General features: G+C 45.3%; 1 protein-coding gene across 2 annotated transcripts in view; it reads left to right on the top strand.

The window, feature by feature from the left end:
* LOC139047652 (L-asparaginase) overlaps positions 1 to 16,730 on the top strand; it is a 100,850-nt gene that overhangs the window by 46,647 nt on the left and 37,473 nt on the right. Inside the window, exon 9 of one of the 2 annotated variants that reach the window (XM_070521517.1) lies at positions 8,379 to 8,492. The exons of the other annotated variant lie outside the window; for it this stretch is intronic. Coding sequence (XP_070377618.1) covers positions 8,379 to 8,492 — 114 coding nt within the window. The remainder of the gene's footprint in view (positions 1 to 8,378; positions 8,493 to 16,730) is intronic. 2 annotated transcript variants of the gene reach the window in all.

The raw sequence follows: 16,730 nt of genomic DNA, 5'->3' as shown, positions 1-16,730 counted from the left end.
TACTCTCACCTCCAGGTACACAGACGAATTTAAAAGAACAAGCAGACATATTAGGGCAGCATTTCTATAACATATCAAGCTCACTAAACTACTCCACTGAATTTCAAAAGTACAAACAATCAGCAGAAAAACAAAAGCTTCCGACAGCAGGAAGTTCCGAGAAACCATATAATGCCCCCCTAACACTTTCCGAAATTAACAGAGTACTCACTACTGGCAAAAAAACAGCGCCAGGTCCGGACAGAATACATTACACAGTGCTCGCACACCTATCTTCAAAAGCACTTAAGACATTGCTCCGCTTTTTTAACATAATCTGGGAAACAGCAAAAATGCCGAATGCATGGAAAAAAGCCATTATAATCCCTTTCTTGAAAGCTGGAAAGCATCCTACAACAGCTACCAGCTACCGACCTATAGCACTCACAAGCTGTCTTGCAAAGTCCTATGAATCCATTATAAACACCAGATTGGCATACGTCCTCGAAACTGAGAACCTGCTCGATAATCATCAGTGTGGGTACAAGAAAGGCTGCTCCACAACAGATCATCTAGTTCGGTTAGAACACAAGATACGTGCGGCCTTTCTACAAAAGCAATATTGTCTCACAGTTTTCTTTGATCTTGAAAAAGTGTACGACACAACATGGAGGTTCGGTATTTTAAGGGATTTAGCGGAATTAGGGATCCGCGGCAGAATTCTTAAATGTCTAGCTGATTTCATGTCCGATCGAACATTCCAGGTGCATTTAGGAACGGTGCTGTCCAGCGTATTTATTCAGGAAAACGGAGTACCTCAGGGATGCGTATTGAGCACAACACTGTTTGTGGTAAAAATGAACTCGCTCAATAATGTAATTCCATCTTCCATAATGCATTCACTATATGTGGATGATCTTCAAATTGCATGTCGTGCATCGAACATGGCAACCTGCGAACGACAAATTCAAATTACACTAAACAAACTAACGCAGTGGGCATCTGAAAACGGCTTTCGCTTCTCAAGTGAAAAAACGATTAGTGTTGTCTTCACACAAAAAAGAGGCCTACAACCAGATCCCATCCTTAAACTACAGGATGCCACACTACCCGTGAAACAAGAACACAAGTTTCTGGGTGTTCTGTTTGATAAAAAGTTGAACTTTCTCGCACACATCCATAGTATTAAAATCAAAGGGAACAATGCACTTAACATCTTCAAAGTCCTTTCCTGGAAACTCTGGTGCTCTGATCGTAAATGCCTGCTACATATCTACCGCACTTTAGTACGTAGCATATTAGACTATGGTGGCATCATATATGGTTCAGCCACACAGTCTTAGATCGGGCGACTTGACTCAGTTCATAATCTTGGCCTACGACTGGCAAGTGGCGCTTATAGAACATCACCTGTCCAGAGTTTATATGTCAACTGTAATGAGCCTCCTTTACAGCAGCGCAGAGTGCTGTAACTTTTTCCTACGTACTCAGAATCCAGTCTTCACCACAACACATATGCTACAACATCGTCGCACAGTGCAGCTCACGCTTACATTATACAAATAAACCAAACATTATTAGGCTGCTTATCCTGTGATACGAAGAATATTGTTGGGATTATGACATCCCTTCGGAAGTCCTCTGGGTTGCCAGAAAGCCAGAACGTTTGCCCCCGTGGTGTGATTTCACACCATTATGCGACTGGGCTCTAACACATTTAAAGAAAAGAGACATGCCACATGAACACATTATACAAGAATTCCGCGCTCTTCATGACAAGTATAAAAATTATATGGAATTTTGTACTGATGGCTCTAAAACGAAATAACATGTGGGTGTGGGGGCCATAACGGAAAATTGGGAAACAAGTATTCGACTACCACAGCATGCCTGTCTACACAGCCGAAGTATATGCAATATGGACGGTAGGTTGAAAGATCATCGCTGAAAAACTTGAAAACGCTGTCACATACACAGATTGATTAAGCGTACTTAAGGCTCTACACGTGAAATCGGAATGTGAACCCCTGTTAGGGGATATTTTAAATGCATTATTATCAAACAAATACGGCAGATCAATTAGGTTTTGCTGTGTACCAAGCCATGTTGGGATACCGAGTAACGAAGCAGCGGACAGATGTGCATCAATGGCAGCGTACAAAAACATTACAAATACAACACTTCCATGTAAAGACAGTATCAATGCGATTGGGAAGGTCTTGATGTCAAAATGGCAGCACGAATGGGACCATTGTTTAAAAGCAACAAGCTACATCTTATTAAGCCTGTAATTGGCGAGTGGAAGCCATGCAGTCACCAGCAACGGTTCTTCGAGGTGACCTTGTGTCGACTTCAGATTGGACACAGAAATCTGATGCACAATTTCCTCCTCCGAAAAGAAAACCCGCCAACTTGTGAAAAATGCCATGAACCTCTTACAGTCATACACATCCTAATAACATGTCCACACATTGGCACACAGAGACGGAGGTTTTTACACAGCCTGTATAATTTACATATATCATTACACCTTGCCCTATTACTGGCAGATGAGCCCCTAGTGCCATTTATTAACCTGTTCGACATTTTAGAGAAAACTGGCTATTTATACCAACTATAATGTAAGGCAGGTTTACGTGCTCTAACATTGCGTTTCCCTTTGTCTTGTGACTAGCGCAGCATGGCCTTAGTTGCCTTTGTCCCATTAAACCCAAACTAACCAACCAACCAAGCATTGTGAAAGGAAGCATGCAAGTGCATGGCACCGATATTGCGGTGGAGGGAACTTAGTGCTGACTTGCATGCTTATTGAAGTTCAACATTCCGTGATACAGTGAAACCTCGTTACTACAAACCACATTAACAAACTTTCCGATTAATGAACTTTTCAGGTATCCCCTGCTGACTACTTATGGTTTCAGCGTAAAAATATTTCAGTACTACGAATTTCAGAATACCAAAGTGTTCAGAATAACGACCATTATTTAGTTTCCATGTTATGTTAACAATGCCTCAGTACTATGAACTAATATTCAGAAATCTGGACGATTCTTAGATTATCGTGTGTCCTTCACGGCACCCGAAAAAATGGGCTAGCAGATGACAAGGCATATAAAGTGGACTGTGCGGCACATGGGTTTGAAAAACCTGAGATGGCACTCAATAAAAAATGCGGGATAAATTTCTTTTTTAATCTATTGCGGAAGTGACGCTGCATCGGGTTTTTCTAGCACATGTTCCGCCCAGGCAAGTGTTGCCTAGCAACGGAGGCTTTTCTCTTCCTTCTTTCACTCTTCTTTCTGCGCACGCCTTTTTCGCGCTTCTTTCTGCGGCTGCACTAGCTGCATGTGCGGAGAAACATAACTAACCTCCGTGCTGGCGGAGATGGATGCCACAGGGCTGGCCGCACTTAGCACTTTCCAGACGGTGTCATTTACACACGCTAGCTCTTTGGAATAGATCAGGCGTCTGCCTCTAGTGAGACAGTTGGGGAATCCATGGCAAGGAATGTGAAAAACAAACAAACAGCAAGAAACATTGTGCTTTGGAGGCGAGACATAGAGCTTCCTTTTCGTTGTCAGTAACTTTCTCAACATCTGCTTTGCGCGCACCACTCTTATTATGCAGTGCTTCGGTGGTACATGGCAGCGGAATCTATGAAAAATACCTAGCAACATCGCGGGCCAAGTGTCAACAGCAATATTCTTGCGAATAGCTCAAAAAGTGACAACTTATGAACTGATGGGCGGTATGGTTAATTTTGGGGCTTTCACTATAACGACGTTTCAGAATAACTAACGATTTTAGGCGGTCTTGCATGATTCGTCATATTGAGATTTGACCATAGTTTATGCTAGCGGTGGCACTAATGCTGTGTTGTTGCTGCTGATGGTATTAGCCTGGCAGTTTTTGCCAGCGATTGGTCCACCTGCATGCAGCTGATCAGTGGTCCATCAGTTCAAACTTGCATAAAGGAAAGTTCGAGAAGCTCTTGGGATGTCGATTTGGCGAAATAATTGTTTCTGTGTAAAATTACATTAATTGTTACTGTGTAGCACAACTTGCACACTTGCCGTTTCCTCTGTACAACTGGCTACCACTTGGGTACATTTCTGATGCCTATCTAAATATGTATACTTCCATGCATTCTCTCTTTTCTGACCTGTCAAATCTGTGCGAAGTGTGCAAAGAAAAAGTCCTGTCTGGAAACAGAAAGTTATAGTGCATATGCATCCAGATTATTGTCACAATGTCTGAATAGATTAAATGTTCTTTGTGCAATCTTTCTAATTACTTCAGCTTCGCAAGCAACATTGTATTAATTACTATTGATCATGGGGAAAATTTTATTCCTGCCTTTGACACCAAATGGTGCTTGGGTCCCACATTGTGACCGATATGTTGAGGAAACAGGTATGCATCTGTGGAAGAATGTGCAGTTTGCTGATAGAAAAGGCTGTACCATCTGCTATGCTATTTTCCAGGCTCGTTCCAGGCTCAATATCATTTCACTACAGATTGGCTAGCCAGTGCTAGTGGTTGAGCTTGTTGTGCTTGCCTTGAGGAAAGGTGTGTGTGTTCATAAACATCTGCACTGTGCAGGTGAGGTAGATAAAGCTCACATACAGTGTCATCCCACACCTTCAAGTGTCTGTTGGAGCTCTTGCAGTTCACGACAGAGCACATCTTCCCTCTGCTCTTTCACACTTTAAATAAATATACTTAATTGGTCTCTGGTCTCTCAGCAGAATGTGGCTGGAGTGGCCAGCGGTGGCTGATGCCTGCTTGCTCCCAATTTAGAAGGCGTTCAATGATGGCACACTTTTGGCAACCCCTGGTGCAGTGTGCAGACTGCTCACTGTAAAAGGCCTATATGCACCACGACACATGGGCTGATTCATGAAATGCCGCGTCATGGAAGTGTGTCATAGAATTTACTTAGTCCTAATGTGTCATCTTGTGACATGACTCGTGGTCAAGGTCACAATGCAGTGTGTCATGCTGAGCACGCACATATCCTGGTGCCATGGTATGTCATGGTATGATGCAGTCTCCTGCTAAGTTATAAGCCATTTCACTTCTTTAGTGCGTACATTATTTTACTGTTTTTTGTTCTATGTTATAGAGTGCCAGAGTCATGAAACAAGCCCAAGTACATGGTTGTCACAGATCTCCTCCAGAGTACACTCTGACAGAAAGAATGGACTAGGCGACAGGTGTACCCACACAGACGCACCTTTAATACAACCTGCGTGACACAAACACTAGCACACAAACCAAACAAAACTAACACAAAACACAAAGCCTATCAGTACACACCGCCCGGTAACACTGCTACTAGCGTTCTCCTGTTAGTGGTTGGCGTTCGTGCGCACGTTTGGTTCAGTGCAGATGTGGCGTGGTATGGGTCCTGTAGCCGGCGTCGAAGTGGCGTTCGACGTTCTAGAGCTGGCGTCGCTGGCAGCGTTGTTGGCTGCGTCGTACACGCTCCCGGTCCAAATGCCCGTGGAGGTGTTGCCGATGATGTTGGTGTTGGGGCACCACCCAGAAGAGTGGCAACAGCGCTGGAGATACCCTGGCCATAGCAGGTGGTAGCGTCCTCCGTGGACTCCTCGGAACGGGCTCAGGAACAGCAGGAAGTCTGCGGTGCGAAGCCGTAGATCGCAAGCTCACCGGAGCAGTACCCGGCGTCGCTCTTTTCCGGCCGAACCATCCCTGACCCGCCGAGCCTCCGCTGCTTTGTTCTTCCCCCCCGTGTCTCGCCCTTCCTCGCTCTTTTATAGCCTTCACGTTAGTCCACGTAATACTTCTCTTTGTCTTCTTCTCTTCTCCACCAATCATCGCTTTCCATCTCACCGGATACTTCTTATTGATACTTGTTGTGCGCAAACAAACAGGGACGAAGAATAGGGGCAACACAAGGACGAGCGCTTGTCCTTGTGTTGCCCCTATTCTTCGTCCCTGTTTGTTTGCGCACAACAAGTATCAATATGAACATGTTCCAACTAGGCCGACTCGCAGGGATACTTCTTCTCTTCTCCACCAGTCGTCTCTTGTCACCTCACTGAGTACTTTATCTTCTTTAGTCTTCGGTTAATCTACGTCATCCTTAACGCCATCCTCGTCATCTTCTTGAAACCTTTCTTCGTTTACAATTTTGATTTTAGCTTCCCTCTTATATGTGACAATGGTAATAATTCAGAATTATGTATCATGTACAGACCGTTCATGCACTTTGTTAGGGACCACGTCAACTACAGATGAGTAGCGCCACCTGGAGTGAAGGAGGTCATTTAATGCTGGTTCGTGAGAGCGGCCACGAAGGGACGAAAGGAGATCAGAAAGGTTGCGATCAGCCAAAGCTCATGGCACCGTAAAAGTTCTAGTTTTCTGTAATAAATACCCTTTTGTTCCAACTGAGAGCAGGTCATCATCATCATCACCCTCCGGTAAAGGCAAACGATTCCTGCCTTCGCGAAGCCCAGCATAAAGATGCAGAATTGGTCACCATTATTGCAGACATCAAGACTGCTGGTGAAACGGAGACCAAAGCAGAGCTGGGAAAAGTTACCACATCGTCAACTGCATGCTAATGCTCAGTACAACCCAGCATGGCAAGACGATATGTGTCGTGGTGCCCAATTCACTTGAGTCCACTGTAAATGAAAGTCACCACGATTATGCAGATCATAGAGACACCCTGCACACAAGGTCTGAGCTGTTCAAAAAAGTATTGCTGGCAGAATATGGACAAAGACATGGCACAGTATGTGAGAGAATGCTGCACATGTCAACAGCACAACCATGCTACTGGAGTACAACCATGAACACTCAATCTGAGAGAAGTGCCTTGAGCACCCTTCCATACAGCGGCCATCGACGACAGAGCCGATCAACACATCTAATGAGAACAAGTACTTCATAACGGCTGTATATGCCGCAAAAAGATTAATTCTGGCATGGGCAGTACCGAGCAAGTAGGCATCACACGTGATCGAATTCATGGAGGTAGAAATCATTATGAAATATGGCATTCCGAGAACCATAATCAGTAACAATGACAGTGCGCTCATGTCAAAGATAACTAATGACTACCTCCAGCACTGTCACATTGAACACGTCCGTCTTCACCATGCCATATGAACTATGGACTTGTTGAGAGAGCAGATGGTTAAATTCTCCCCCCCAAAAAATTAAATTATGGGATTTTACATGCCAAAACCACTTTCTGATTATGAGGCACGCCGTAGTGGAGGACTCCGGAAATTTCGACCACCTGGGGTTCTTTAACGTGCACCTAAATCTAAGTACACGGGTGTTTTCGCATTTCACCCCCATCGAAATGCGGCCGCCGTGGCCGGGATTCGATCCCACGACCTCGTGCTCAGCAGCCCAACACCATAGCCACTGAGCAACCATGGCGGGTGAATTCTCCCACATTTGTGCAAGAAATGTCAATGGAGACATCGAGCACTAGAGTAAACACCTTGCCAAAACAATGTTCGAAGTCAACACATAGCTCCACGCTGGACTCTAGACTTCGCCTTTCGAACTGTTTAATTATACACCTCGAAGGATGATTTACAACCAACTGGAAGTAGACATTGAAGAGCCCCAAGAAGACATTGACACGGCCAGAGAAGAAGTGTTTGACAACATAAGGGTCTACCTAAGTGGCATGAAGGCCAAGCACTACAAAAAGCACTCGCGAGCACCATATGAAGTGGGCGATCAAGTATGCTATGAGACTTCTGCAAAAGCTGAGAAGTTTGATCCTTCGTATGATGGACTATACACAATAACTTGCCGTAACAAGAAAACATTCACTATTACTAGAACGAAGAATAATTGCACAGAAACAAGGTTGGCCACCACAACGCAGTTAAAGTGCTTTCATAAGAAAACACGAGACACAACTGCTCAACTGCAAGGTGACACCACCCAAGCTACTCAAGCCCCAATGGTTGCCTATGACTGACCCAGACAAAGAAAGCCATCGCGTTGGCTCAAAGATTTCATGACAGATTAGCATAATGCGAGGGCACATTATTTAGGAAGCTGGGTGCATTAGGGACAGCATCAACTATGGACAACTAGTGCCACCTGGAGTCAAGGAGGTCATTTAATACGTGTTCATGATAGTGGCCACGAGGAGGTAAAGGGAGATCATTTAATACTTCTTCATGATAGTGGTCACGAGGGGGTAAAGGGAGATCATATACGACGCACAGATCTGAAGCTCATGGCACCACAAAAGTTCTAGCTTTCTATAATAAACACCCTTTTGTTCCCACTGGAAGCTTGTCATCATCATCACTCACAGCTGACAACTTGTAATAATGGTAACTATGTGTCTTGTTCTTCATGATATTAAAGTTTTCTCCTTGCCAACCCTACAGGCTCTCTGTGCAGCTGGTGTCATCCCCGGTTCGGACATGACACCTGAAGCTGCCCTCACCAAGTTGAGCTATGTGCTGAGCAAGACTGAATGGTCATACGCTACCAAAAAGGAGGTGTGTTGGGTTTTTCTCCTACCATACAAATATCCACAAAATAAAAGTATAGGGCCAAATAATATGCATACTTTTGTTTTTGCCATCTCCACTTCCTATAGAATCTGCGTAATTTTTGCTTGCATGTGTAGACCTGAGTCCATACCGCCTTTGGCGGCCGGATGCAAAGTGGCATGACATAAAGCTCTTGGGTCATGATGTGTAAGAACTAAGAAGTGCTACAACTACCTTTAAAGTCTTCCCTTTGCATTTTATTTTGTGAGTATAGTACATGGCAAGCCTATTCTTAAACCTAGGTTTTTGCCTTGTTGTGCATCTATGAAAACAATGACACGGTTTAACAGCAAAAAGGACAAAGGCAAAATGATGGCAAATGCCACGGTGGATAGAGCAGCAGGCGGCCTTATCGAGCCGCTTGAGGTGGTGCACCACCTGAACAAGCTGCCCCAGGTCGTCCTGCTGGTGGGCAACCCCAAGGCCCTTGCGTATCAACACCTTGTTACGACTTTGCACCGCTGCCACCACTATTACGACTTTGAGGTGGTCCTGTAGCGCTCGTCACCCGTTTCGTGACAGAGCGTTGGTAGCGAAGACTCCGAGTCAGGCGTCAGTGAGAATAACGAAAGGGACGTTATACATTATATACAGGTCATTATAAAGGACAAGATCGGATCGGCACTGGGGCCGACAGCTCACAGCAAACGCGACTGTTCCCGCACGGCGACGTCCGGCGAAAACGCGTGACACATCTCACTCCACTTGAGAGTGGAACTCTGCTCCCGGTGGGTCGGCGGATCCGGTTTTCCAGGCGGCAGTGTCGCAGCTTATAATGCCCTGAGAAACCATTGTCCCTAAAACGGCCCAATACAAAGCTAGCACTCGACGGTCGTCCGAGAGGTCCAACCAGCGACCGCGCTGGCCCCCCCGTTCAAAGTTGGCGGGCGCGGTGACCTCCAGGCAAAGGGAGGTACGGCGCCGGGCTGTCTGGCACTTGGTTGCACGTTTGGACATGTCGCTCGCCGATACTTCTCCGCAGGACACCGCTGCCCGACGGCTCAGCATCTTGACTTGTCAAGGGAGAATTAGGGCGCTGTGCCTTTCGGCGCAGCCCCGGGTTTGTCCAAAGGGCGCTCGCAGGATAAATTCTGCATCTTGTAGATTCGGAATCCGGGCTGGTGGTAATGGCACAACAACCTCTTTAACATACTGCCACCTGATACTCGTAGGTGTAGAGGCCAAAAGGGCAGTCTGAATGGGGCAATTTCCCATGTGGCATCATTAAGCACCTATTGGATGGGGACGCCATGGGGTAGGGGACAAGCACCCTTTCCGAAATTATCCCATAATGTCGTAGCATAACTGTGGGGGTGCCTCTTTCTTGTGATGTATACGTAAACAGCTTTCATCAAATTAATGGTCATTCCTGAACTATTGCATCAATCGGAAACCTTGCTCATATTTTGCAGTGCAACACACTCATTCGAAGAATTGTTGACACAATAAAAAACGTAGTCATCTGCAAATAACCATGTGTGAAATAATATGCCATGACACATGTCGTTCACGTATAATAAAAGCAAAGAAGGTCCTAAAGCCAAACCGTGGGAAACACCCGGCGATACGTCAATATCACTTGATGTAACACTTCCAAACAACCCTTTGATGACTCAAGTTCAAGTATTTGCCCACCAATATAGTGACATCATTGCTTATTTTGTTACAGAATGGTATGTGCCAGCAGCACAAGAATAGAAGAATCGAGGTTGACTCTTCCGATACTGTAGTTCGAAGCCCTCACTTCTGCGTTTATTTAAACACCGGTGCAGATCTCCTACACCGTCATATTTGGCGGGAGGTACGGGGTACACTCACTACGACACTGCGCTGGATCTCCGTAGTGGTCACCATATTGGTTCTGTCACAATGTCTTCAAACGACTACGTCCTGTCCGCATTCATCCAGGCTTCATCACATCTAGTGCTATCGCACCCTCATGAATCAGCAATTTTTACCGGCACGAATGATGCGGACGTGGAAGACTGGTTCACCTGGTATGAATTCGTCAGCAACCATAACAGATGGGACGCGGCAGTCATGCTTGCCAACATAATCTTCTACCTCAAAGGTACGGCTCGCATGTGTTATGACATGCACGAAGAACACCTGACTAGCTGGGAAGTCTGCAAACAAAAGATGCATGACTTATTTGGACAAGACAGGCAAGAGCTTGCGACACAGGTTCGGACGTCCACAGAGTCATAGATTTCCTATATACAGGACACGCTGGCTCTCTTTAAAAACAGCAGACAGGCATGTCGGAATCGTTTATCCTATTCCGATATGTCTCGCCACTTGACATGCGACTTGACATGCGACCTGATTATGCTGATGCTTTCTGCTCCCTCATAGCTTCGTACCAAGATAACTTCGATCTTGGTGGTTGTCCGCTGGGTCAGACCACCCTCGTTTCACATCGCATAAACACAGGTGATGCCCTTCTCATTTAGTGCAGACGTTACCGTGTGTCAGCACCCGAACACACCATCATACAACATGATGTAACAAAATGCTTGAGAAGGACATTGTAGAGCCTTCTTCCAGTCCTTGGGCTTTCCCAGTCGTATTGGTGAAGAAAAAGACAACACTTTGAGGTTTTGCATGGACTATCGCCATCTGAGCAAGGTCACCAAGGACCCTCTTCCACAGATCGATGGCGCGTTAGACTGTTTGCACAGTGCTAGTTATTTCTTCATTAACCTCCACTCTGTGTACTGGCAAATTGCTATTGACAAACACAATCGCGAGAAAACAGGCTTCGTTACACCCGATGGCCTCTACCAACTTTGCAATGCCTCTGCCACCTTCGAGTGCATGATGGACTTTTTTCTTCAAGGTCTTAAGTGGTCTATATGCCTCCGCTACCTTGATTAGTTCTTGTTTATTTGCCCAACTTTGAAAGCCATCTCCGTCACCTCTCCACTGTTTTTGCCGTTTTCCAAAAAAAGCCGGTTTATAGCTCAACTCTGCTAAATGCCATTCCGGGTGCCATCACATCAAAGTCGTTGGCCACCTCGTCAATGCTGCCGGCATACAGCCTTATCCTGACAAGGTCCATGGTGTAAAAGAATTTCCGCTTCCACGCACGTCGAATGATGTCTGTAGTTTTATAGGAATATGTTCTTACTTTTGATGCTTCGTCAAGAACTTCACGGACATCGCCCGCCCCTTGTCTGGTCTTCTCAAGAAGGGCGTTTTTTTTTTTTTTCGTTGGGACCTGATCAGGTCACCGCCTTTTCTGAACTTATTACTAGACTCATGAATCCGCCCATTTCGGTTCATTTTGACTTGGCTGCCGAAACCGAAGTTTGTACAGATGCGAGTGGTCATAGCATCAACGCTATTCTTACCAAGCGACGGAATGGCTTGTCTTGCATTATTGCCTGTGCTAGCCGACTCCTTTCTCGTTCTGAGCAGAATTACTCCATAACCGAATGTGAATGCCTCGCTCTCGTGTAGGTCATCGCGAAGTTTAGTTCCCACCTTTACGGGTGACACTTCTCTGTTGTTACGGATCACCATGCCTTCTGTTGGCTATCTTTGCTGAAAGACCCTACGGGACGCCTCGACCACTGGGCATTACGATTACAGGAGTATTCCTTTTCTGTGACATATAAATAATGACAACTGCACCAGGATGCCGACTGCCTGTCTCGACATCTGGCTTGCCCACCTGATTACCATTACGGACTATCTCAACATCGCCATCAAACAGCGTCATGACCCCGCCTTATGATCTATCATCAATCGCCTCACCGCATAACCCTCGGACCCCCCACTCCGGCTCTTCATTTTAAAAGAGAGTGTGTTGTACAGGTCCAACTTTGATCCCAATGGCGCCGAGCTCTTTGTTGTCGTTCCGGAACACCTATTTCTGGACGTGCTCACGCAGTTTCACGATGTCCCCGCCACTGGCCATATAGGCGTCACTTGCACTTATGACCTCGTTTGTTGGCGCTTCTTCTGGCCTGCCCTTCACCATTCTGTTCAACGATACGTTGCAACCTGCTAGAGCTCGCAATGCCGCAAGAGACCCTTCTCGCGTCTAGATGGCCTACTCCAGCTGAATGACATTCCTGGCGAGCCATTTCTTCGTGTTGGCTTGGACGTACTTCAACCTTTCCCTGTATCAGCACTTGGCAACCGATGGATAGCAGTTGCTACAGATTACATGACTTGCTTCGCTATCACACGAGCTCTCCCCACGAGCTGTGCCACTGATGTCGCCGATTTTTTCCTTCGAGATGTTATTGTACAACATGATGCTCCTCATCAGCTCCTAACTGATTGCGGCCGTTGCTTCCTCACCAAAGTTGTTGACAGTCTTCTACAATCCTGCGCCACTCATCATCATTTCACGACAGCTTACCATCCTCGAACAAATGGACTGACTGAGCACCTCAACCGCAGGCTTACCAGCATGCTCGCTATGTATGTGTCGGAAGATCATTGGGATTGGGATTGTGCATTGCCTTTTGTCACCTTCGCTTATAACTCTTTGCGCCATGACAATGTGGGTTATTCACCTTTCTATCTGTTCTAAAGCTGCAACGCATTCCTGCTATTTGATTCCTTGCTTTCCACAGATTCATCTGCGACTTGCTCCTACTCCCTGGATGCCATTGCCCGCGCCAAAACTGCCGGCCACATTGCCCATGACTGTCTTATAGGATCTCAGACTGTTCAAAAAACACTTTACGATCGCCACCATCGAGATGTCTGCTTCAATCCTGGATCACTGGTCCTCCTCTGGCAGCTTTCTCGTCACGTGGGCCTCTGCAAAAAGCTGCTGCCCCATTACGTTGGACCATATCGCGTGTTGAACCAAGTGACTGACTTGACAGTTCTGTAGCTGGTGGCCCTGGCTACAGAACTTGCTCATATATCAAGGCTCAAGCCCTACAACTCGGAATAGCACTATATACCTCAGCCAGCACCAGGATGGCGCTTTTGCCCCCGGGGATTTATGTTACAGAATGGTATGTGCCAGTAGAGTGAGAATAGAAGAAGACGGGGTTGACTGTTTTCTGATACTGTGGTTCGAAACCCTCGCTGCTTCGTTTATTTAAACACTGGTGCAGATCTCCTACACCATCACAGTATTATACCTTCTTAATTTCTGAAGTTGTAATGAATGAGGAATGTGAAAAGCTGTTTTGGAATCTAAGAGTACCGTATTTACTCGATTCTAAGGCGCCCTCAATTGTAATGTGCACCCGTTTTTCGTGACCAAAAGAAAGAAAACTCCTTTACAGTACCGCACACCTCATTCTTTCATACAGAAATACAATTTTCACTCATTTGGAAAATCAAAGATTTACTCCCAATGCCCTAAGGTTGTAATAAATAAAAAAATTCGCAGTTTCACCCAAAAGGCGAAGCATCGACTACGATAGCAAACTAGTAGACAGCTATATGAAAAGTAAGGATAGTACTAGTTTTATTGGCCCTATAAACTTTTAAACATTCACTTACTAACTAAATTAGCAAGCATGGTGTCACGCACGCACAAACAAACATGAACATGTCTCACTCAATGACCACAGAAACTCTCTATCAAAACGCTGGAGTGAGGAAGTGTGGTAGCAGGAGCGAGGGAATTGACCTTTGTGCGGCCTCTCGCTTCAGTGCGAACAAAGTGACGAAAACAGAGCGCGATGCGCCTAGATGCGTAGACTCTTGTCTCTGTCGCAGATCACTTTCAAGATAGGGGGCGCACGGATGCGCTGTATGTAGCAGCCGCCGGTGTAGAATGCCTCTCCTGTTTGTGCCAGTCCTGCACGCAAGTTTCAAGAACTCCAAATGCCCATGATGCAGCCTGATTTTTGTCCATCTTCGCACACAAGATCGCTTTCCTTTTATTTGCAGCAACGTGATGAACTCGGCATGTCTTTGCAATCTGCACCTCCATGCTGATAGAGCAAACGCAGAAAACGGGAAGACGGACAGTGCACTAGCCTAAGCCAAAGGAAGCATTGCCCAAGCACCCGCACAGCAGCACATAGAGAAAACTACAGCAGCTAGATTCGAAGCGCTTACGAGGCGGCGATTTTGAAATGCCGATGGCAATATGGTAACGCAGATTTAGGGTCGTACTCGATTCTAACTCGCAGGCAATCTTGGGGCCCGTTTTATCGGAAGAAAAGGGCACGTTAGATTCGAGTAAATACGGTAAACAGTCGATTGAGTAACCTTTGTCTTGGGTCTTTGATAAATCATGCACAAACTCTGCCAGCTGTGTTATGCAAGAAAAACTGTTACGGAAACCATGTTATTGAGGGCTGAGCAATGAAAAGTGATTTAAATGGCGCATGACACCATTACTAAAAATGACATGTTAAAAAAATTTTCAAAAAGCACTTGTTGGGGATATGTGACAACAATTAAGACCAAATCTCACAGCCAAAGTTTCTGCACAGGCACCACATCTGCCGTTTTCTAATCATCTGGTAATGTGCTTTCTTGCAAAGATTTCATTAAAATAATATGCAGGCATCTTACCACAATTTGTGGGCATAAGAGTAGTAGTGCACGACAAACTCCCGTTGCTTTAGAAGAGTTCAGTCTTTCTAGTAGTGCTTTTATTTATTCCCCACCGATCAAATGCAATGTGTCATCGTCCATTGGTTGTCCACTCACTTGAGGGAGTCTAGCAAACAGCACTCCTGTTACGTACTCGACTAGAAAACACTGAGCTAATCTAAAAGTTAAGGCAAGCAGTTTTATCAGTGTGAATGACAGTGCTGTCCTGGTTCAAAGGTGGGGAAGTACCCTTGCTTTTCGTTTTTCCAATTTCCCATAACTCTTTCAGCTGTGCTTGCATCCGTATGATGATGATGAATATAGTGTTTTGTGGCGCAAGGGCCAAGTATGACCAAAGAGCACCAAGCCAAGGTGAATGTGTTCAATGTGAAGCTATAAATTACGAACAAGGATGTGACAGGGCTGTAGAGGGGCCTAAAAGACGGTAGAATACATGTAATAAAACTATGACAATGACTATGAAGCGTGCCAAGGACGCGAAAGATACATTGTGAAAGAATTTCAATGCGATAAAATTTTCATAAGCTAAAGTTCCTCAAAGCACTACTGCCGTAACAGAGCCGTTGCAGTGCAAAGACCTGAAGGCGCATGCTATACAAGGACTAATATCACAGCAGCATCCTCTGCATCCGTATATGAATAGTCCCAGAGTATTTATCTCTGGCATTTTTTTATGCGGTTTTTGCCTTTTTGATTGCCTCCTGCAATTCTGACTTTTAATTCTTCATTCTTCGGATAGTTTGTTTTTGTACGTGGAATAAGGAGAAGCTCTTCTGCTTGTAGTCCTGCATGTCTATTTATTGCACCAAGGTATACATTTACTGTTTCGTGGCGTCATCACCCAAGACGGCACGTGTAGAATGTGCAGTTCAAGCATGTTATCTCTGAATAGATCCCACAGCTTGCGAATATCCATACTTTTTGCGTGCATTTCAAACATGTCGTAATACGTACTTAGTGCACCTGTTATTTCCCGCTTTCTTGCTTTTTGGTAGTTATAAACATACTGCTGTTTGCTTTTAGTGATTTTTAAGCAATTCATGCTACTCTCACATTTAACAGCATTGTGGTTACTGATGCCAGACAGTATAAGTGCAGAACATGTCCCCTCAGGGATGTTAGTCATTATTAAATCTGAAACATTTGAACACTGCATGGGATTCAGTACAAGTTGCGAGAAAGTGAAACAGCTACACATTTTAAAAAGTTCTTTGCCCAATGTGCTATGCATGGTAGAAGATGCATGTTCGTGCTGTAGAGCTTATCAGTGATTGAGCCTGAGTGGTCCTCTTTGTGTCGAAAAAATCTGTTGGCAACTTGGCTCAGCAACACCAACGTGAAATGGAACATACATGATGTTTTGACCAGCGGCTTGGCTTGGTTGGACTGCAAGCCAACGTACCAGTGCCATGCGAGTGGAGAGCACATGTATGTAATTTATTGTCATTCCCGTGCCTCGTATTGGAATTGCAAGGTGCCGACCCTCCAGCAAAATCCACAGGAGGCCCTTTTGCTGAGCCCTTTAGAGGCACTTTGCTTGTGTCTATTTCTCCTAGACCTGATCACAATTCCTTTTTTTCTTTCACCGATAATCTGTCTGTATGCTTATAAGAAATGATGGATATAACGAAGGTATTT

This window comes from Dermacentor albipictus, chromosome 7 (assembly GCF_038994185.2).
Source record: "Dermacentor albipictus isolate Rhodes 1998 colony chromosome 7, USDA_Dalb.pri_finalv2, whole genome shotgun sequence".
In the NCBI taxonomy this organism is placed as follows: domain Eukaryota; kingdom Metazoa; phylum Arthropoda; class Arachnida; order Ixodida; family Ixodidae; genus Dermacentor; species Dermacentor albipictus.
The sequence above is the reverse complement of the archived record's forward strand: the minus strand, read 5'-3'. Positions and strand labels throughout refer to the sequence as shown.